Raw genomic sequence first — 17500 nt, 5'->3', positions numbered from 1 at the left:
CAAATTGTCACTATTTGTGTTGTTGAACTATGGAATATACCTAGTAATATTTGTAAAATAGGATATCTGCGCCAAATATCTGCTTTTCGTGCACCTCTCTGCTGCTAGTGCACCTCTCTGCTGCTAGTGCACGTCGTGGGGCTTAATCAATTCTGCCCAAAGAAAATGGGTCTAATACGCAGTTTAGCCAATCACCAATTAAAGAAATAAATGAGTGACATACAATTCATCCAAGCGGCGCTGTAAAAAATACTTCCGGAGGAGCAATTCTCATCTCGCCCAAGAGCGCGTTCCTGTGTCTCAGTCACTTCTCGCGTGTTCTCGCCGGCTTCTCTCCTCTCGCAGCGAGATTTTAATGAAAAGACAATGGAGCGTCGCAGCCTGAGCACTACTCTTGCAAAAAGACTCCTAACAAGATCAAATCTGTCCTCCAAGACCCATTTCAGAGAAGAACTTGAGCAGAGAAACTTCAGAGAGAATATACACACACACACACACACACACACACACACACACACACACAGACACACACACACACACACACACACACACACACACACACACACACACACACACACTCTCTAATGCAGGTAGACGGAGATGTCAGATGTTCACTCGGGAAGACGTTGACGTTTCACCGTGGCACAACCAGCTTAAGTAACATCCCAACGTGCAGCATGCGGTGGTCGCGAGGGGCGTTCAAGTGGAATGCGTCAAACCAGCCTCACTGAACAACGTAGACACTTCACTAAGTCTGCCTGTGACAAGCTGAGTAGCACAGTTGCGGAATTAATATTGTTTAGGATGCGGGGTTCACCATACTTTTGCGAGTGGCAACGGGGGACCCGTTCTTGCATGAGCTCTGACTGTAGAGAGAGCTATCGTCGGTCGACCAATCTCAGGGTTGCCAGATGCACGATAATTATCCTCCAAATACAACCATTTCAAGCCTTTGGTACGATACTTCTCCATCACCAATCTGGCAACACTAAGCACCTTGCCACCTCCACAAACTAGTTCGGCATAAAACATTGCTGCATCAATAATCAACTTGAATTTCAGCCACAAACTTTTTTTTGGTAGTTTAGCACGACTTTTTTATGAGCTAAAGATTGTGTAGATGCATGACTGTGGAGCGTGATAAAACGATAACGGGGTTCACCTTAGGACCTGTAGTTGCATTGTTTACAACAGCACCCCAATGTATAAATGACAATGTATATATCCCTCTTTTATCATAAATCTTTATGTTTTTACAAAAAATATACCAAGAATATCGGTAATATGTGATTAATCCACAGAAACCTGTGATTAATCTAATTAAAACTTTGAATCATTTCACAGCCATACATACATACATACACACATGCATGTTCCTAACAATCCTTTAGGTGAGTGTGTATATATGTACATACATACACAAATAATTGTTAAATATTTAACTGCAAAGTAATGCGCGATACCTCTTTTTGCATTGAATCATATGAGGATGTTTGCTGAAATTGATTGGCTGGCCCTACCAAAAAAAAAAAAAAAAAAAAAAAACACCAGCCACCACTAGTGAGTTACCACAACCAGGGGAGCATGCAGCCAAGATTATGATGCAGTCTGCTGCAGCAGGAAAGATGAGCTGTACACAGACATTGAGGGGCACGCACATGCATTACCTCCCCCCAGGAGTAGTAATAATACAAAAAAAAATTTAATGAAGAATACATTCCCAATGCTCTGACAAAAAAAAATTTTAAAGTGTGAAAGAGAAACTTATCGTTTCTACAGTATCTCTTCAAAAGGATTACAGACAATATCAAGAAATTATTATGTGGAATTTCTACATTAAAAATGTCACATTTAAGCATAAGAATAACTTGCTCGGATGATTGTATGCATCAAACAAGGTAATGTTTTGCTATATATCTTGTAATCAGTTGTCATTTACCGGAGGCCAAAGGCTCCACATCGTACAGAGAAAACGGCTCGCTAAACTGCATCTTATGGAGAAAGGTTCCACCACAGACCACCGTCTGCTCGCTGGCTCCTTCACTCCCTGACACTCAGATTGCTTTAGAAGACAGCCCAGCAAAGCAGAGGGGGAACTCATAACTTGCGGTTGGACATTTGATCTGCAGCGGTACAAGTCTGTGACAAAAAAGCCCCACGCCATGAGTTACGCTTTTCTGTCTAAGTCAGCTCATATGCCTCAGAACAAACTAAGACAGTTCTGGTAGAACCGTCACATTAAGGTGGGGCCTCGACTCACTGCTTTGGATTGCGTCACATATTTCCCACTGCGGCTTCCGCAAAGACAAAAAATAATAGGGGACAGTTTGAGTCAAATATAAATCTAAATGTTATGCCTATACTTTGGTGTAGTCTAGGCGGTTTTATTCAAGTTTCTTACCAAAACTACATTCTACACGATTACATGTGATAGTTATTTACCTTCACCAAACATTTGTATTAATATTGCCGGATTACAATCGCCAGTAAAACTATATTTCACAAAAGTGATGGTTAACATTAATCTGTCATTAATCCACGATTAATACATTACACTATTAGAAATAATGATATATCCTCTGAGTGAGAAGTAGATCGGATGAAGGATTCTTGGGAATGTCAAAGGAGACAAACCGACTTTGCTTCATGTAGTTACATAAACAGATCGGGTAAGTACCTTGCCACAGAGCTAATTTCTTAAATGACAATTTTGACCAGGAAAAAATGCATTTCAGTAACCCCTAAGATATTTAGTCTGCATCAACTGAGCAGCCAATTACAACCTCACAGTACACGCCTGGAGGTTGATCAACAAATGACACGCTTGTTGTTGCAGTGGGTTACGAGCGTGTAGACATTGTCTGTCTGTGTGTGTCCCAGGAGAAGCAGCGGTGCAGAAAAGAGCGCGCTCAAAGCCATAAACTCTGCTGACAATGGCAGGTTGTGAGGTCGGTCCGCAAACACACCGTCTTCTAAAAAAGGGGCTACGAGAGTAATCTGCTGATGGAAAATCGGGCATCGCAATACAACCCGTACATATGCAGAGGTGTACACCGGTTTTAGGGAAAGAAAAAAATTAAAAACAGCCATTGGGCACACACTATACATCAGTTCCTCTACTGTTGTCAGACGTCCTAATCCCCCGGTCGCTTCTCTCCGATCAGATTAATTGCGGCCTTTCAAGTGACCTGACAGACATTAGAGCACAAATTGCCCGTTCATTAAATAGCACCCGGCTGTTATTTCTGCACTAGCTACTTATCAAAAAGGCCACGGCTGGGAACAAATGGCACAATTATGTGAACAGCAGTGATGTTTAAGACTTTACCATCCTTCTCTGAGTCCACTGAACATTTAACATGCTGAGAGAGTACGGCAACACACGATTGCACTTCATTACAGGTGGCAACCTGCGGTTCTGCAGAGTATAACCAATGTGGGAGTAACTTCGACCTTGCATTCTCTCTCCTAACCAGCAAGTCTCGACTCCTCTGGTTGTATAGAAGTCTATAGAAAATTACTCTACCTTTCTTGATTTATTCCCTCAGTAAACATTGTAAACATCAGTTTGAAGTCTTCTTCAATACAGCAGGAGTTTGCATGTGGAAGTGTCCTTGAGCAAGTGACTGATTGTTTGCATGCATGTAAACACAGACTACTTTTTTCCCCGTTTAGGTTTCTGCTTTATCTTGGATTTAAAAAAAGAATTTCACGCGTATTAATACTCAGAACTGTAAGGAAGAAACAAACGGTGTACCCTATTGTATGAGGAAAACAGTCTTTTCAACACAGACCTATTCATTTACATTGACAAGACTGTGGGCAATGTTGTTATTGTCACAGGGAAGCACCTGAAGGTTTCAGGTAAATCCGAAGAACAATGGCAGGTCAGATGTAAGGGACTCAGAAAGAGACCAGCCAGTTTCAGTAGAGCCCTCTACAGTGACGTGGCCTCACTCTGCTGTCAGATATGGATTTTCCCAGCAATTCTACTCTGCAGTATGGTGGGGGCAATGAACTTGTGATGAGGAACTGGCAAATGACAGCGATCGGCCCGTGCGTCACCGTGATCTCATCTCTCAGCAGGATGAGATGACGCACAGTATTTACTTTTGATAGCAAATTAAACTGGCTTTTCGACTCTTCTCACACGAGCCACATTCATCAACTTGGTCCGCTTTGAATGCGTCGTCTCAACCGGCCAATACACCATCCCAATTGCTATCTTTCGTTCGGTGATGTCATCAAATTCCCAGCATATCAACCGAGCCATCTAAGTTGAGAAGGGAGTTGACGGAGGAAAAAGAAAAGAAAAGAAAAAAAAAAAGTACATAAACATGCCTGAACACGACAATAACAAAGCCCAAGTGGAGGCAGCGGCTCGACCAGCAGAGCTGCTGCAAGGACCACGTCTGTCATCGACATAGCTTGCATAGCTCCTCGGGGGACCAGCCAACAAATGCCTGCTAATCCAAAACATTCTTCTTACAGAGTCAGCAGCTGTGCTGTAATTTGCTGCAAGAGTGTGCAAAAAAACAATACAAAAATAAATTACAAAAATAGATGCTAAGAAATCTGTCACTACCAAGTGTTAAAGTATATACACACTTCATTCATAGTGTGTTAAAATGCAGCAAGGGAAGAAACCATATTCACACACCTACAGGTGGAGCAGAACCGGTTTGACAGCTGCTGGAGGGAGAACTGGCTAGCCCACGTGGTCTCACGCCACCCACCCACACACACACTCTTGTCAGCTTTGGGCGTGGCTAGTAGGATATCATATCTCCCACCAACTCACCGCCTCTTTCCTGTAATCAGAACCAGGGAGAGACAGAGGAGGAGGGGGTGCTGATCAGGAAGTTTACACACTCAGATTGTCACTGTCAGTGGGACAACTGCAATTTACTCATGGCAGGGACTTTGCATACAAGGTGCCCAGTGCCCACCCTCCTGCTGGGTTACCATGACCACCCTCACCAAGACTACATAGGCAAAAAAAAAATATATATATATATATATATATATATATATATATATATATATATATATATATATATATATATATATATATATATATATATATTCCAGCTTTAATGTATCGGAATAGTGGGAATGACACGATTTGCATCGTTCACTTTAAAGACGCGGTACACATGGCAGGTCTGAAAACTCGGCGGAATAAGGACCGACGATGAGTGAGTGTGTCAGAGAGCACTGGGGTTACGGATCGGTAGAGTCAAGGTTCACTGCAACGAATCGTGTCCGTGTTTGCTTGGACACAGCGTTAAACCACAAGGTATTATTAATTTAGCAGTGAGTATCAAACCTGTCTAAAAAAATACAAAGAAAGTTGTCCAAAAAAATCCTCACATTTATAAAGCTGTCAAATATTTGCCACTACCCACTTATTATTCCAGCTCATAGAACATAGTTGAAAAGTTGAATCCCGGTGAGTCATTACCGTGAAATGATTCAGTCCTACCTCTGCATATTTAGATTTAACATCATATTATTGCCAAGACAAGGGCTGCGTAGAGAGGAAAGACACATTGCCCAATACAAATGTACCGAATATGTAGCTTGCGAGTTTGGATGTGGACTTTGACTATTTTAATAAAATCATACACACTACATTCTCACAATAAGCCATGTGCTGGCACATCTGCCCTTAAGAGAACGAGTGAGGGCAAGATTCTGCAGCATTTCTACTTCCTGTGCAATCCCATTAGGAAGCGACAGAAAAAAGAAACTGGCTTGTTTTCCTGCCTGATAATGTGTTGCACATTGGGAGCGGTGCGAACAGGGAACCGGGTTAACAGTTAACAGCGCCAAACACAGCGTGACTGTCTCGAGCCAAAGCGCTGTTTGAAGTTTACAAGCCCCAGTGACAGCACATCTCACCGATGTGAGGTTCGATACATTTTTCAAAAGTTTTCATGCATGTATATTTGCATCATTTGTGCAACAAAAAACACACACCGATTTGGGAGCGGCTTTGTTATTTGGCCTCCATAATGGCTGCAGGTGGACTTTACCGTGCAGGTGTAACAGCCACTGAGAACAAAGGCTTTTTGTTTGGGCTCGTCTTGTACCGATGCAGGTGGAGTTGCAAGGACACAGTCTTTGTCCTTGGAGCAAAATCCCGTCCTGATTGTGTGGACCCCGTGTGCTATGTGCGTTTAGTTTGAGTTAAGTGGGCGAGCATGCGGTTGGACACAGAAGGACATAAACGCATCACCTCTTCGTACAACAAATGAGCCGACAGAGTTAGCTTCTGCTGAGTTCGTGTTTAGAATATACAAGTTGTCGATTTGCTCTGAATTGCCCCGAAACAAGCCTAACCGGTAAACCACATCTTGCTCACAATCACACACCCCCTCCTCAAACGCACCAATTACTAATGCTAGAAACCAGACCGTTGACTCAAAGGGCGCTTACTGACATACCTGCTGGGGAGACGCGCCTTGCGCGAGGTTATACGTTTCCGTAATTATGCAACCTCCATCTATTTAAAACACCACTCACTCACCTGGTCGCACAGCGGGGAAACGCCATGGTTTCTCTGGTTTAACTGGCAACATGGGTAAAAACTAAAAATCAACGGCTTCAAAGTTGCTACCGTGGTGCCCAGGTGTGCTAACGCCTACTTTAGCTCGTAGTAAGTTTCGCCCTAGACGCGTAACATAGTTTGCTGGAAGCTTTAAGTTTAGTGAAGAACAAGCAAAGCAATGGTTGGCAAGGCATGAAAAAAACGCGTCCGTACAAATCTTCATACAAGGAAATTCAGATTCAATGTGGCTTTCTATATAGACAGATACTCTTTTACATAGAACATGACTGACGAGTGACTGTTCCACTGTTTCCCCGGTGGAATAAGTGTGTGAGATGGTAAACGTCAGACAACGTCAACTTTAACCCATACCTGAAAGTTCAACGTGTAATATAAGCATGTATGTAGCGAGCAATGCTATACACATGCAAAATGTGCAAATTAGCCGGCACGGCGCGAGCACTGGATTCGGGGGTGGAATAATAGTTATTAGCCATCTAGCCAGTCGGCAATGGGGGATACTGGTGTCTGGCTAACCTAGCAACTTATAGTTAGCTCGAGTTGGAGCCGATCAGGCGCCGGACAAAAACCCCGGTGGCTTTGCTAAACAAACGGTAACGGTAACGTCAGTTCAATTGTTAGTTAGCCCCACTGGCTTTCAAGCAAACACCTGTTGGCACGAGCTCCCAACCCACCTGGTTCCAAACAGTCGTTGCTCAGATGATGTCCACGGTTCTCAGCCCCTGGATAAGATTCCACCCCCGGCCAGTGTCGGATGATTTAGTTGGCTAAAGCTCTATCCCTCAACAAGTCGTTGGGAGACCAGACTGTACGCGAACAACGTGACTCCCAGAATCCAAGCGACCGTGTATTTCGCTGAGGGATATCACAACTGAGCCCAGGTTCCAAACTCAAACGAGGACTGGAGCGCCTTCTTTTTCCACTGCCGCGGTGGTAACCTCGGCGTTTCCTGCTATGCTAAACTTCACTGTTTTGCTAACTCCTCCCTTGTGATGCATTCAAGTGCACCTCGTTAAACTCCCACCGAACGACAGAAAACCGCCCATCCCGGCCAACTTCCGCGTTGGCTTCTGTTCCAAAACATGTCACAGGTCACTGCAGTTTTTCCTCTGACTTAATTTCATCATCTTTCTTGAGGCATTATACTGTTCATATTTGTAATTAAATGAATATCTACTTATGTTTGGATAAAACAATGGTTTAGATAATGCCACAACTATAGCTCCCACGAAGCTTTGAGCTCATCCACTGAAATATGGTTTTTGGATGTTGTTAACAAAATATTTATGTTTGCCCCACTGCCCCAACAAAATTTTAACAAAATGGTCCAACTTTTTGTGACTCTTCCATCCATGCTTTTTTTAAATAATAGAATAAAGAAAATTGCAATTCCTTTCATGTAAACCAGATTGCTCCATCAGACAGAATCTAATAACATGCGCAATCACTTAGTTAAAACAATGCAAATAAAGGTATATATGTGCAAAAACTATTGTGGCAGCAAATAACCTGTTTTTCACTAAATATCTTTTAAGAATAATACCTTTTATGTGTAAAGTTATCATGTTCATTGGGAGTGTTCATCCTGAAACCACAAGGTAACCGGTTCGATCCCTGTTCTCCCCCATAGTTTGCATGTCAAAGTGTCACAAGACTAAAAAAAATGCAGAGAATAATTTCCCTTCTGTGGGATTAATAAAGGATTATTTTATCTAAAAAAAAATGAGAATCTGCACCTCCCCTCCCACGCCCCACCTGTAATACCTTCGCGCCTCACGAGTGGGTCGCGCCCCAGTTTGAGAACCACTGCGCTACAATAACATCTAAAACCCATATTTACAAGAGAACATTGCACTATGGGTAAATCTGTCACAACGTAGACAATGAATGGAAAAGAACTATTGACAAGAATATTATTTGATGAAACAAAGAAATCCCATTGAAAAAGCCTATAATTTGATGTGACCGTTCCTTTTACTCACAAGGTAGGTTGATGAAAACACACACTGACACCACAGCTTCTGCAACGCTTCCTTCCAGCAGAAAATTCAAACAAGACAGGAACTTTTGTTTATTTAAAAAATACTAAAGAAAAAGTATGCTTTAAAATTCTATTCATTCCGACATTTAAATCACAGAATATGTTGGATCATTTAATTTTAAATAGCGACTGGAAATGAGCGGAATTAATTGAAACAACAAAAAAAAGATGGTATAACCTTGAAAACAAAAGCGCAACAAATCTGAAACATCAGCTGCTTCATAAATATAAACTCGCATATTAATTAACACACCTTCATACCTATGGCTCATCCCAAAGATGTGGTCACTTAATCTGCTGATTAGACTTTTTCTTAGGAATTACTGTGTAGACAGTGTTAGGTTCACATCTAGCTGACACTAACTAACATCTTAAGTATAAGCTGCAATATCAGTTTTATTCAAATATTAAATTAATTGTTATAACTCAATTCTCAATTACCAAAAAATAATTAAAAACACCTCAGTGTGCCGGGTCTTCAAAGCTATGTCATTCTTGGCCACTAAGGACACACAGTTCTTATATGTTGTTGCCATACAAAGTTATCAGCTAATGTGTTCACATGCAATTCCTTACTTGCACATCCACACACATTATCAACAGGTGTGTCTCTATCTCATGAATGCTAGCTTGATATTCATTTTCCTTTTAGCTCCGTTTTTGTTCTCTGTCTATTTAGCTCCAAAATGTTCCACCATTGAATCTCTAACTGTGTCTGTCGGCTGTTTGCTGTAGAACAGGTAAAACAATGATTTACTGCAAAGGCACATTAACAGAGTCCTTCTCAATCAGTTTGTGTGCATAACTCATTGGCAGTTTAATTTGAAGAAGTGAAAAATTGAAGGGAAATAGAAACACCCATGAAGATGCATGAATCTGCTTGTGATGCGTCATCAAAGGTCAGGGCAGACTGAGAGCCCGAGCTCCCTCTGAAGGAGTTGTGACATAGAATGTTGGGGTTCCACTGTATCGCTCCTGTTAATGAAAAAATAACAAAATATGAAAACACACATAAGGAGACTTAATCCATAGTAACCATCAACCAATAATATATCTGAAACAAATCACTAAGTCTGAGATCTAAGCATTCCAGGTGTATGTGAGCATCTTGATGTTCTTTGCCAGTGAATCAGCGTTATGAAACTAGACTGTCGTGTTCCTCGCAGTCCTAGGAAGGCAGTTCAAAGAGGAAGCCAGAAGAAAGAACCACCGGGATTCTTTATTGCAATGAGACACCTTTCTTCTTCAGCCAAGACGCATCCTCCTACACAATCACACGGTGAGGACATAACTCATCGGACTCCCCCTGCAAGTCATTCAAAGGGCGGCAACTGGCCCGCTAAGAAATAAAGCCAGTTTAGTTATGCATAAAATGATGTGAATAATCTAATTCAAATGTGGAGCCGTTGTTAGTAAAAAAAATACATTATTTGCTAAGGCTAACAAAATGAACTTGACCTTCAAAATCTAAACTGTGCCAATAAAATAGGAACTAAGCGAGACACAAAATCTCGCTTAGTTCTCTCTGATCTATGTTGTAAGTTTTAAGTCTATGGCAGAATTTCTAATTCTGAAAGACTGTGAGCTCACAGAAATATATGAAACGACTTAACGCCAGGTTCAGGCAAGAAAACTACTTTATTAGGTTTAGGTAACAAAACTACTTCTTTAGTTTTAGGTAAGAAAACTATTTCTTTAGGTTTAGGCAACAAAAGTACTTCTTCGTGTAGGAGACACAACTACTTTAGGTTTAGGAAACAAAACTACTTCAGGTTTACGTAACAATACTACTTTCAAAAACCAAAGATTATAGTTTGGGTTAAAAGAACTATGTCTGTTACAGTATACAATTTTACATGCCAAAATAAGGACTTTTGGTCTCATGGGTGAAAGTTCTGTGTTGTTAGACGACACTCTCATATCTGTGCATTCATTGAAGCTGGAGTATGGAAGTAATTACCTAAGCTTAGCATAAAGACAATAGCACTAGCACTAACTGCTGAACAATATTCAATGGCACATGCACTTTATGATGATGCACTTATTTATCTGTCTACTTGTGATATGAATGTTTTTAATGGTTGTTTTCAATGTTTGTCTTTACTGCAAGAGCTGCTAAACTGTTTTTGTGACAATGACAATAAAGTATTCTATATTCTATAAAGCCTAGAAACAGCCAGACTGGTTGAAACTTGACAATTCTTGGCCATTGGCTAGTCACAGTGACTGAATTGTCTACTGGTTGCCCGGCAACCTCATTTCCAGACAGGAATTCAGGAAGTCATTGTGTCACATCATAATGTAAATAAATGAAGAAACTCATGAAAGGTGCTATTGGTGATCTACAAGGCAGCATGGGAAGCAGAAGTGAGAAACCTGAAAACAGTCTGGTCTCTTGGCGGAATTATTTCCAACTCTCTGCTGTATTCTAAGAGTACTAAGAGTAACATCAACAGATCATTTTTAATAGACACCTATGTTTGAAAAACCCCAAAGTAATCACTTTGACAGATAGATGAAGCCAGCAATGTTTTAGATTCCATGTTGGAAAAAGTCAACTAAATGTCCAAACTATGACTGTCACCATTTCACTAAATTAAAAAAAAATCTTTAATTTAAAAAGGCTGAAGGAGTATTTGTTGGTTGCAGTTTGTAAAAACAACACTCACAGTCGGCCCCTCCTCCACAGTGAGTGGATGCCAGCCCCAAATTTATTCTTGTATTGGAACAAGCTTCGTCCAATCTCTGGCCAAAAGGTGGTATTACAACGTCTGAGTTTGTCACATGGTGAAATTGGTCCTGTAAGGATGTTTTCCCCATGGGGAATTGGTAAGGGACATCAACACACACACACAATTTTATATATATATATATATATATATATATATATATATATATATATATATATATATATATATATATATATATATATACATATACATATATATATATATATATACATATACATATATATATATATATACACACATATACACACACACATTGGTAAGGGACATCAACACACACACACAATTTTATATATATATATATATATATATATATATATATATATATATACATATACATATATATATATATATATACATATACATATATATATATATATACACACATATACACACACATATATATATACACACACATGGACCAAAATTATAACGCATGATCAAATAATTAACGCCGTTAATTGATTGAAACGTTAACGCGATATTAACGCGTTAACTTGCCCAGCCCTAATATATATATATATATATATATATATATATATATATATATATATATATATATATATATATATATATATATATATATATATATATATATATATATATATATCGCGTTAACGTTTAACGTTTCAATCAATTAACGGCGTTAATTATTTGATCATGCGTTATAATTTTGGTCCATCTTCGCGCTTCCATAGCCTTGCCGGACTATTTGCCGACTTGAGCCAGACGCGAAAGCACGTATTGGTCTGTAGTTTCTGTCCTTAACGAGCACCGCACGAGCGAGTGGCCTCTCAAAGTTTTACAAGCGGTCACCGGCAGCTCGTGCTACAAGCTCAGGGTCCCCGCATTGAACATTAATCGCGCAAAGCCGCCGCTGATACCTTAACGAGCACCGCGCGAGCGCGTGCAAAAGCTTCACAAGCAGTCACCGGCAGTTCGCGCTGCAAGTTCGGCGGACCCGGATTGAACAATAATCGCGCATGCGCAAAGCATGCGCCGCTGGTACCTGTCAGCTGTCCTTCACATCTCCACCTCATTCAACCAGACATTAGTGCACTTGTTCAAGTCAACACAGACTGGACTTTTCTTACTGAGGAAGAAAAACTGAACTAAAAACATGAAAAGCACTTATTGCTTTTGTATAAAGTGAATCAATGGCTGGTCTTTAATATCTTTAAGGTAAGCAACATATATATATATATATAGATAGATAGATAGATAGATAGATGGATGGATGGATGGATAGATGGATAGATGGATAGATCTATCTATCTATCTATCTATCTATCTATATATATATATATATATATATATATATATATATATATATATATATATATATATATATATATATATGCTCCAGAGTGCTGTTATATTGTTCTGTAACATTACTTTAAAATAAAAGCATGCAATGCACAGTTTTTTACTTCATTGTTGAATTTGCCGCATAATGCGATTAATCCACTTCATTGAGGCTTCATGCTCTACTTGAAAATGTCATAGCAAACTTTAACACAGCATATGACAGAAGAACATACACGGAGATCACAGGAGAAAGAAATCTAACATTTTCAATGACCTCATTGTCATAATCATAATCTGTATCCTTTTGATGTCCAGATGAAATATAAATTGATAAAAAGGTTAACCTCAACTCCTAACTAACTGGATAGCTGGTTGACTTGTGACACAGGGAACAGCCGCTCGGAGCTTGGCATGTCCAGGTGCTTTTAGTTTAAGTTTTTTGCTCAGAGCTCAGCACTTGACAAGCCGGAGGGAGGTGCAGTTAAGTATTTCCGCTGGGTCAGGAGTCACCAGATCAACCTTAAAGCCTTCAGCCAAAGACAGTTTTAGCAGCTCCTCCACAAAACCCTGCATATCCACGATATCGCTCAGGTTCCGCTGCATGCTCATGATGTCATCAGACTGCGTGAGCGCCGGGCTGGAGACGACCAGCCCCCGGTAGCGCTGCTTGTCGTACTGGTCCAGCGGGAGTTCGTCGGGCCTTGGCACCCACTCTAGCTTCAGCCTGTTCTGCGTCGGGTTACACGGACAGGGGCTTGTGAGACCCTGGGAGGTTCGGTAGGACAAGCGCTCACATAGGAGGGCCAGAAAGGCCCCCCAGGTACAAAAGAGGTCCACTGTGAAGGCTTGCACGGAGCACGTGCGGAGCTCGTAGTTTTCCGGCCCGTGGCGCAAGTTAAAGTGGAGAATGCGGACCTGGAACGAAAGGGCAGACTGTGCTGACTACAGATTCTCAAGAGTGCACACAAACAAAAGAACCGGTCTGTCCGTGTCCCTGAATGTGCAAAAACACATCTTCTATTCACATACTGTATTTATGGTCAACACAAACTGACTTTCAAAAAAAGGTTCTCAAGGTCAGTCATACCTATAGTTTTATAATCACTCTCTAAAAAGGCAGGCTGGTGAGACTGTTGAACCTAATTGAAATTTTAATTCAGGTTAAAAAGGGAAACATTTGATATTTTGAGGAATGCGCTTATCAAAAATAAGTTCTGAAAAATGTAAAATGTCAAACTATTTCTTAAAGATTTCCTTTTTAAAATGTTAGGAGTCGATACTCCATTTAGTTTAGTTCTGAACCTCCAGATCTCAGCAATGAGGGTTACTGGAGGGTTTAATCTCTTCTATCTGGATTAACTTTTTATTTAGCTTTAAATTTTTCTTTAAAATTAATTTAGAAACCCATTTAAGTACTTTGAGATAGAGAGCAGTTGCTGCCGTCACCTTTTTTGTTTCCGATTGGTGAGTTCCAGAACCCCGATGGCACCGTTTCGGTTATCGTATGTTGTACACGGTCTCTGCACAAATTTCAATTTGGCGCATGGCGCTTTTGCCGACCCGTGGCTTCAGCACCATGCAGCATTTGGTTTTAATTAGTTGGTTATTAACTAGCTTAGTTATTTGACGTTTCAAAAAAGGTGATTTCAGGATTGACAGGTGCTTAAGTAAGAGTTAAGTATTCACGACGCGGGGAGTTCGGGAATTACAAAGAGTAGAAACTTGGCGAAGAGATGTAACTTCACATCACCGTAGTTTCAAACATGAAGCTAACTGTAAAAGGTATGTATATGTAATACTATTGTGTGTTGTATAATCGATCCTGTTTAAGGAAAAGATTCATTCCCTAAAATTATTTCACAATGCATGAGACCCATTGAGTTCATTCAATTTAAACAAAACTGTCACATTGCTCCAACTTTTAAAAAAAAACACCATACCTTGGAATCAACATTCACCACAATCATGGCCCCTAGCGGCCCTCCTATGAGGCTAAGAGGCACTGACGCCTCGTATCGACAAATGTCCTCCAGTAGGGGTTGTATCTGGAAGAAATCAGCCTCCCTCCGCAGCAGCGGCAGCTCTGAGAAGCCGTTCGGCAGGTCAAGGGCGCTGGAGCGCAGGTAGTTCAGAATGTACCGGAACACTTTCCCGTCTCGATCTATGAAGACGTTTCCTTCGTTGTCCCTCAGCACAGGGATTTGTCCGGTGAACATCGCGCCAAGCATGGAGTCGCGGCAGCGGGTCAGCGTGTCCAGGGTGGTGGTGTAGACTTCCCCGCCGACGTTTAGCATCACTGGGTCCTGGAGAGAGTTCCTGTTGCTGTTGCCGTCCGGTGAGTTGAGGTTCGGCATCTTGGAGGCAAGGCGATCACGAAGCCCTGTGTCCGATGCTGTTACTGGGAGGACGAGGATCCCTCGGCAAGACAGAGGGGATGTGTCAAGTGCTTCTTTTGTTAGTAGTAGCCAGGATACGGCCAAGTTGGAAAAGATGTGAGGAAATCTGCCAAGTCTTGCTTCCAAAGGTGAAGAGTTTCAAACATGAAAAAAAGAATGCTGCCACCCTTCTCATTTGTGCCATGCAAACATATCATCCTTAAAAGTTCCTGTGATTTTCTGCAGTTCACTGTATATCTTTTTTGACGCTGAGTGAAGTCCGCTAACAGCAGGCCGACAGTCTGACTGTGTTGACAGCAGAAAGGCAGCAGGGCCACGGTGACCAGACTAGCATGCTAATAACTGGACACTTGTGGCTCCACGAAGCTCGCTTTTATTCTCATACCCCCTGATCGCTCGCTCTCGCTCTCTCCCTCTCTCTCTCTCTGAAATGCACCCCTTAAAGTGACAGACAGAACATTGAATGTGCTTTTGTTCCCCTGTGAACAAATGAACAATGTCACAGACACTTTTCATTTCAAATGCCCTTGTATTTTTTCCAAAAAATAGAATCTTGAAAACTTCAACTGAAAGGATGAGTGAGAGAAAGAAGCTCAACAGGATGTCATCTGGTGTGAAAAATGCATCCACAACAAACTGCACATGCAACAAATAATTGGAAGTTGGCTGTAATATTTTGGGTCACAACAGTGAAAACCTATAATTTCCTAACATCTGAGATGGACCATATGTGCCTTTACGGTCAGGACCAGTGTTAATTTTATTTTTTAAGACTGAAAACAAATACAAATAATCCCAAAAATGTGAAAGCCGGCCAAATTAGTTTTTTGAGTTGATTTCTAATCAGAAACGTTTAATTGCCAAGTAAGTTAGTACAAACCAGAAATTTGTCCTGGCGGAAGGTGCATCATAACGACAACAACAACAACAACAAAGAACATTAACCTATACAAGTGAAAGTATAAACATTTAGAAAAATTTTGGATTTTGAATTTACTAGATTGACCTGTTGCTCTACTGTTAATAGGAAGAAGTTACATCAAGTAACGTTCTGTCTGTCAGTAATGTTTGGAATTTTTTTAATTTATGGATTCATTTAATGTACTGAGAGTTGGATAAGGCAGCAACACAACAGCGGAGACCAAATATGAAAACTTGCAGGTAGCACGCTGACATCTATAGAAAGGTAAGCTAACGCGTATGTTATGTTGTGTTCTATCCAAAGGAATGCGAAAGTTTCTGGGTTGATGATCGAACATCTAAAGAAAAATCAATTTTAGTAAACGAGCAAGTGAATTGGCTACGAGTCGGCAGTAGAGAGAACAGTTAGAACAGGGGCGACTGTGGCTCTGTGTTTAGCATTGCAGTCTTTCAATCAGAGGGTTGGGGGTTTGAACCCTGTCTCTGCTAATCCACGTTAATGTGTCCTTGAGCAAGACACTTAACCCCGGATTGCTCCCGTTGCTGTTTCTACGGTGTATAGAGCAAAAATGTAAGTCACTTTGGATAAAAGCGTCAGCTAAAGGAAATGTAATGTAATGTAACAGTTAGCTGCGCTAATGCTAATGCTAAGTGAGTGGGAATGGCGGGAAAACACTGACTTTCTTTACGATAATAATATTGTCTCCACAGTACACAGTGTATGAACGAATATGTGTTTTCACCTGTATGTGGAGTATAGTCCTGTCAATGGCGTGCGCTTGAAGCAAAGTCACGGTGCACCCGCCGAATCCTCCGCCAGTCATCCGGCTGCCAAATACCCCCTTCACCTCCATGGCTGCAGACACCAGCTCGTCCAGCTCCCTGCAACTCACCTCGTACAAATCTCTGACACAGGCACACCCGGTTAGCACACATGCCTCTCCCACATCCGGACCTCAACAGTGACTCGAGGCAGCTGCCTTAGCGTTTACCTGAGGGAGTTGTGGCTCTGCACCATAAGCTCGCCAAACTTTTTGTAGGATCCTCTCTTCAGGGCTTCAGCAGCCTGGACGGTTCTTTCTATCTCCTCAATCACGTGACGAGCTCTCCGATATGTTACGTCATCCAGTATGTCCCTCGCCTCTGAAAAGATAGAGAGGTTTGGCCTTCACGCTATGTCAGACTTCAGTGAACTTAAAGAGCATTGGATGTTAGTTTACATGAATTTCATATATCAATATAAATATGGCAGCAAACAACTATTGTGATGCCAATGGGGAAGAGTCTTAAAACGTAAACAACTCGGTTGTGCCAGCCCCAATCTTTTTTTCAAAAAGTGGCTTTCCCAGAAAGAAAAGTTAAGCGAAAGGAGATATGCTGCCTCTCCAAAAACATTACACGTTCTTCATAAGGTGTTGGTAGGTGAAATGAAAGGAGGATAACAAAGGGCAGGAATTATGACTGCAAGATAGTCCATAATAGAGCAGGATAGGGCGAAATAAAATAAGACAGA

General features: G+C 41.1%; 3 protein-coding genes across 3 annotated transcripts in view; all 3 read right to left on the bottom strand.

The window, feature by feature from the left end:
* llgl2 (LLGL scribble cell polarity complex component 2) overlaps positions 1–7542 on the bottom strand; it is a 29996-nt gene extending 22454 nt beyond the window's left edge. Inside the window, exon 1 of the mRNA XM_068604080.1 lies at positions 7249–7542. The gene's annotated coding sequence lies outside the window, so the exon portion shown is untranslated. The remainder of the gene's footprint in view (positions 1–7248) is intronic.
* Positions 7543–8638: 1096 nt separating this feature from the next.
* The window catches only part of galk1 (galactokinase 1), a 12579-nt gene continuing 3717 nt past the window's right edge, over positions 8639–17500 (bottom strand). Inside the window, exons 6-8 of the mRNA XM_068604081.1 lie at positions 16980–17130; positions 16731–16893; positions 8639–9590 (exon numbers count right to left, since the gene is read on the bottom strand). Of these exons, the coding sequence (XP_068460182.1) occupies positions 9516–9590; positions 16731–16893; positions 16980–17130 (389 nt within the window). The 3' untranslated portion in view covers positions 8639–9515. The remainder of the gene's footprint in view (positions 9591–16730; positions 16894–16979; positions 17131–17500) is intronic.
* Positions 12729–15383, bottom strand: LOC137804745 (BTB/POZ domain-containing protein KCTD21-like). Its single transcript, XM_068604083.1, has 2 exons — positions 14611–15383; positions 12729–13585 (listed from the first exon to the last, which is right to left on the bottom strand). The coding sequence occupies exons 1-2, from the start codon at positions 15022–15024 to the stop codon at positions 13121–13123; spliced, it is 879 nt and encodes a 292-aa protein (XP_068460184.1). The 5' UTR covers positions 15025–15383; the 3' UTR covers positions 12729–13120.

Source organism: Clinocottus analis, unplaced genomic scaffold, assembly GCF_023055335.1.
Source record: "Clinocottus analis isolate CAN_PGR_092001 unplaced genomic scaffold, fCliAna1.0.p SCAF_60, whole genome shotgun sequence".
In the NCBI taxonomy this organism is placed as follows: Eukaryota; Metazoa; Chordata; class Actinopteri; order Perciformes; family Cottidae; genus Clinocottus; species Clinocottus analis.
The sequence above is the reverse complement of the archived record's forward strand: the minus strand, read 5'-3'. Positions and strand labels throughout refer to the sequence as shown.

What these genes read in the sequence shown, in the direction of transcription:
- LOC137804745 (XM_068604083.1), bottom strand. Translation starts at nt 15,024, where the DNA reads ATGCCGAACCTCAACTCACCGGACGGCAACAGCAACAGGAACTCTCTC. An exon ending in TGGTGAATGTTGATTCCAAG is followed by an intron (nt 13,586 to 14,610) that starts GTATGGTGTTTT and finishes CTTTCGTTCCAG; the next exon opens with GTCCGCATTCTCCACTTTAA.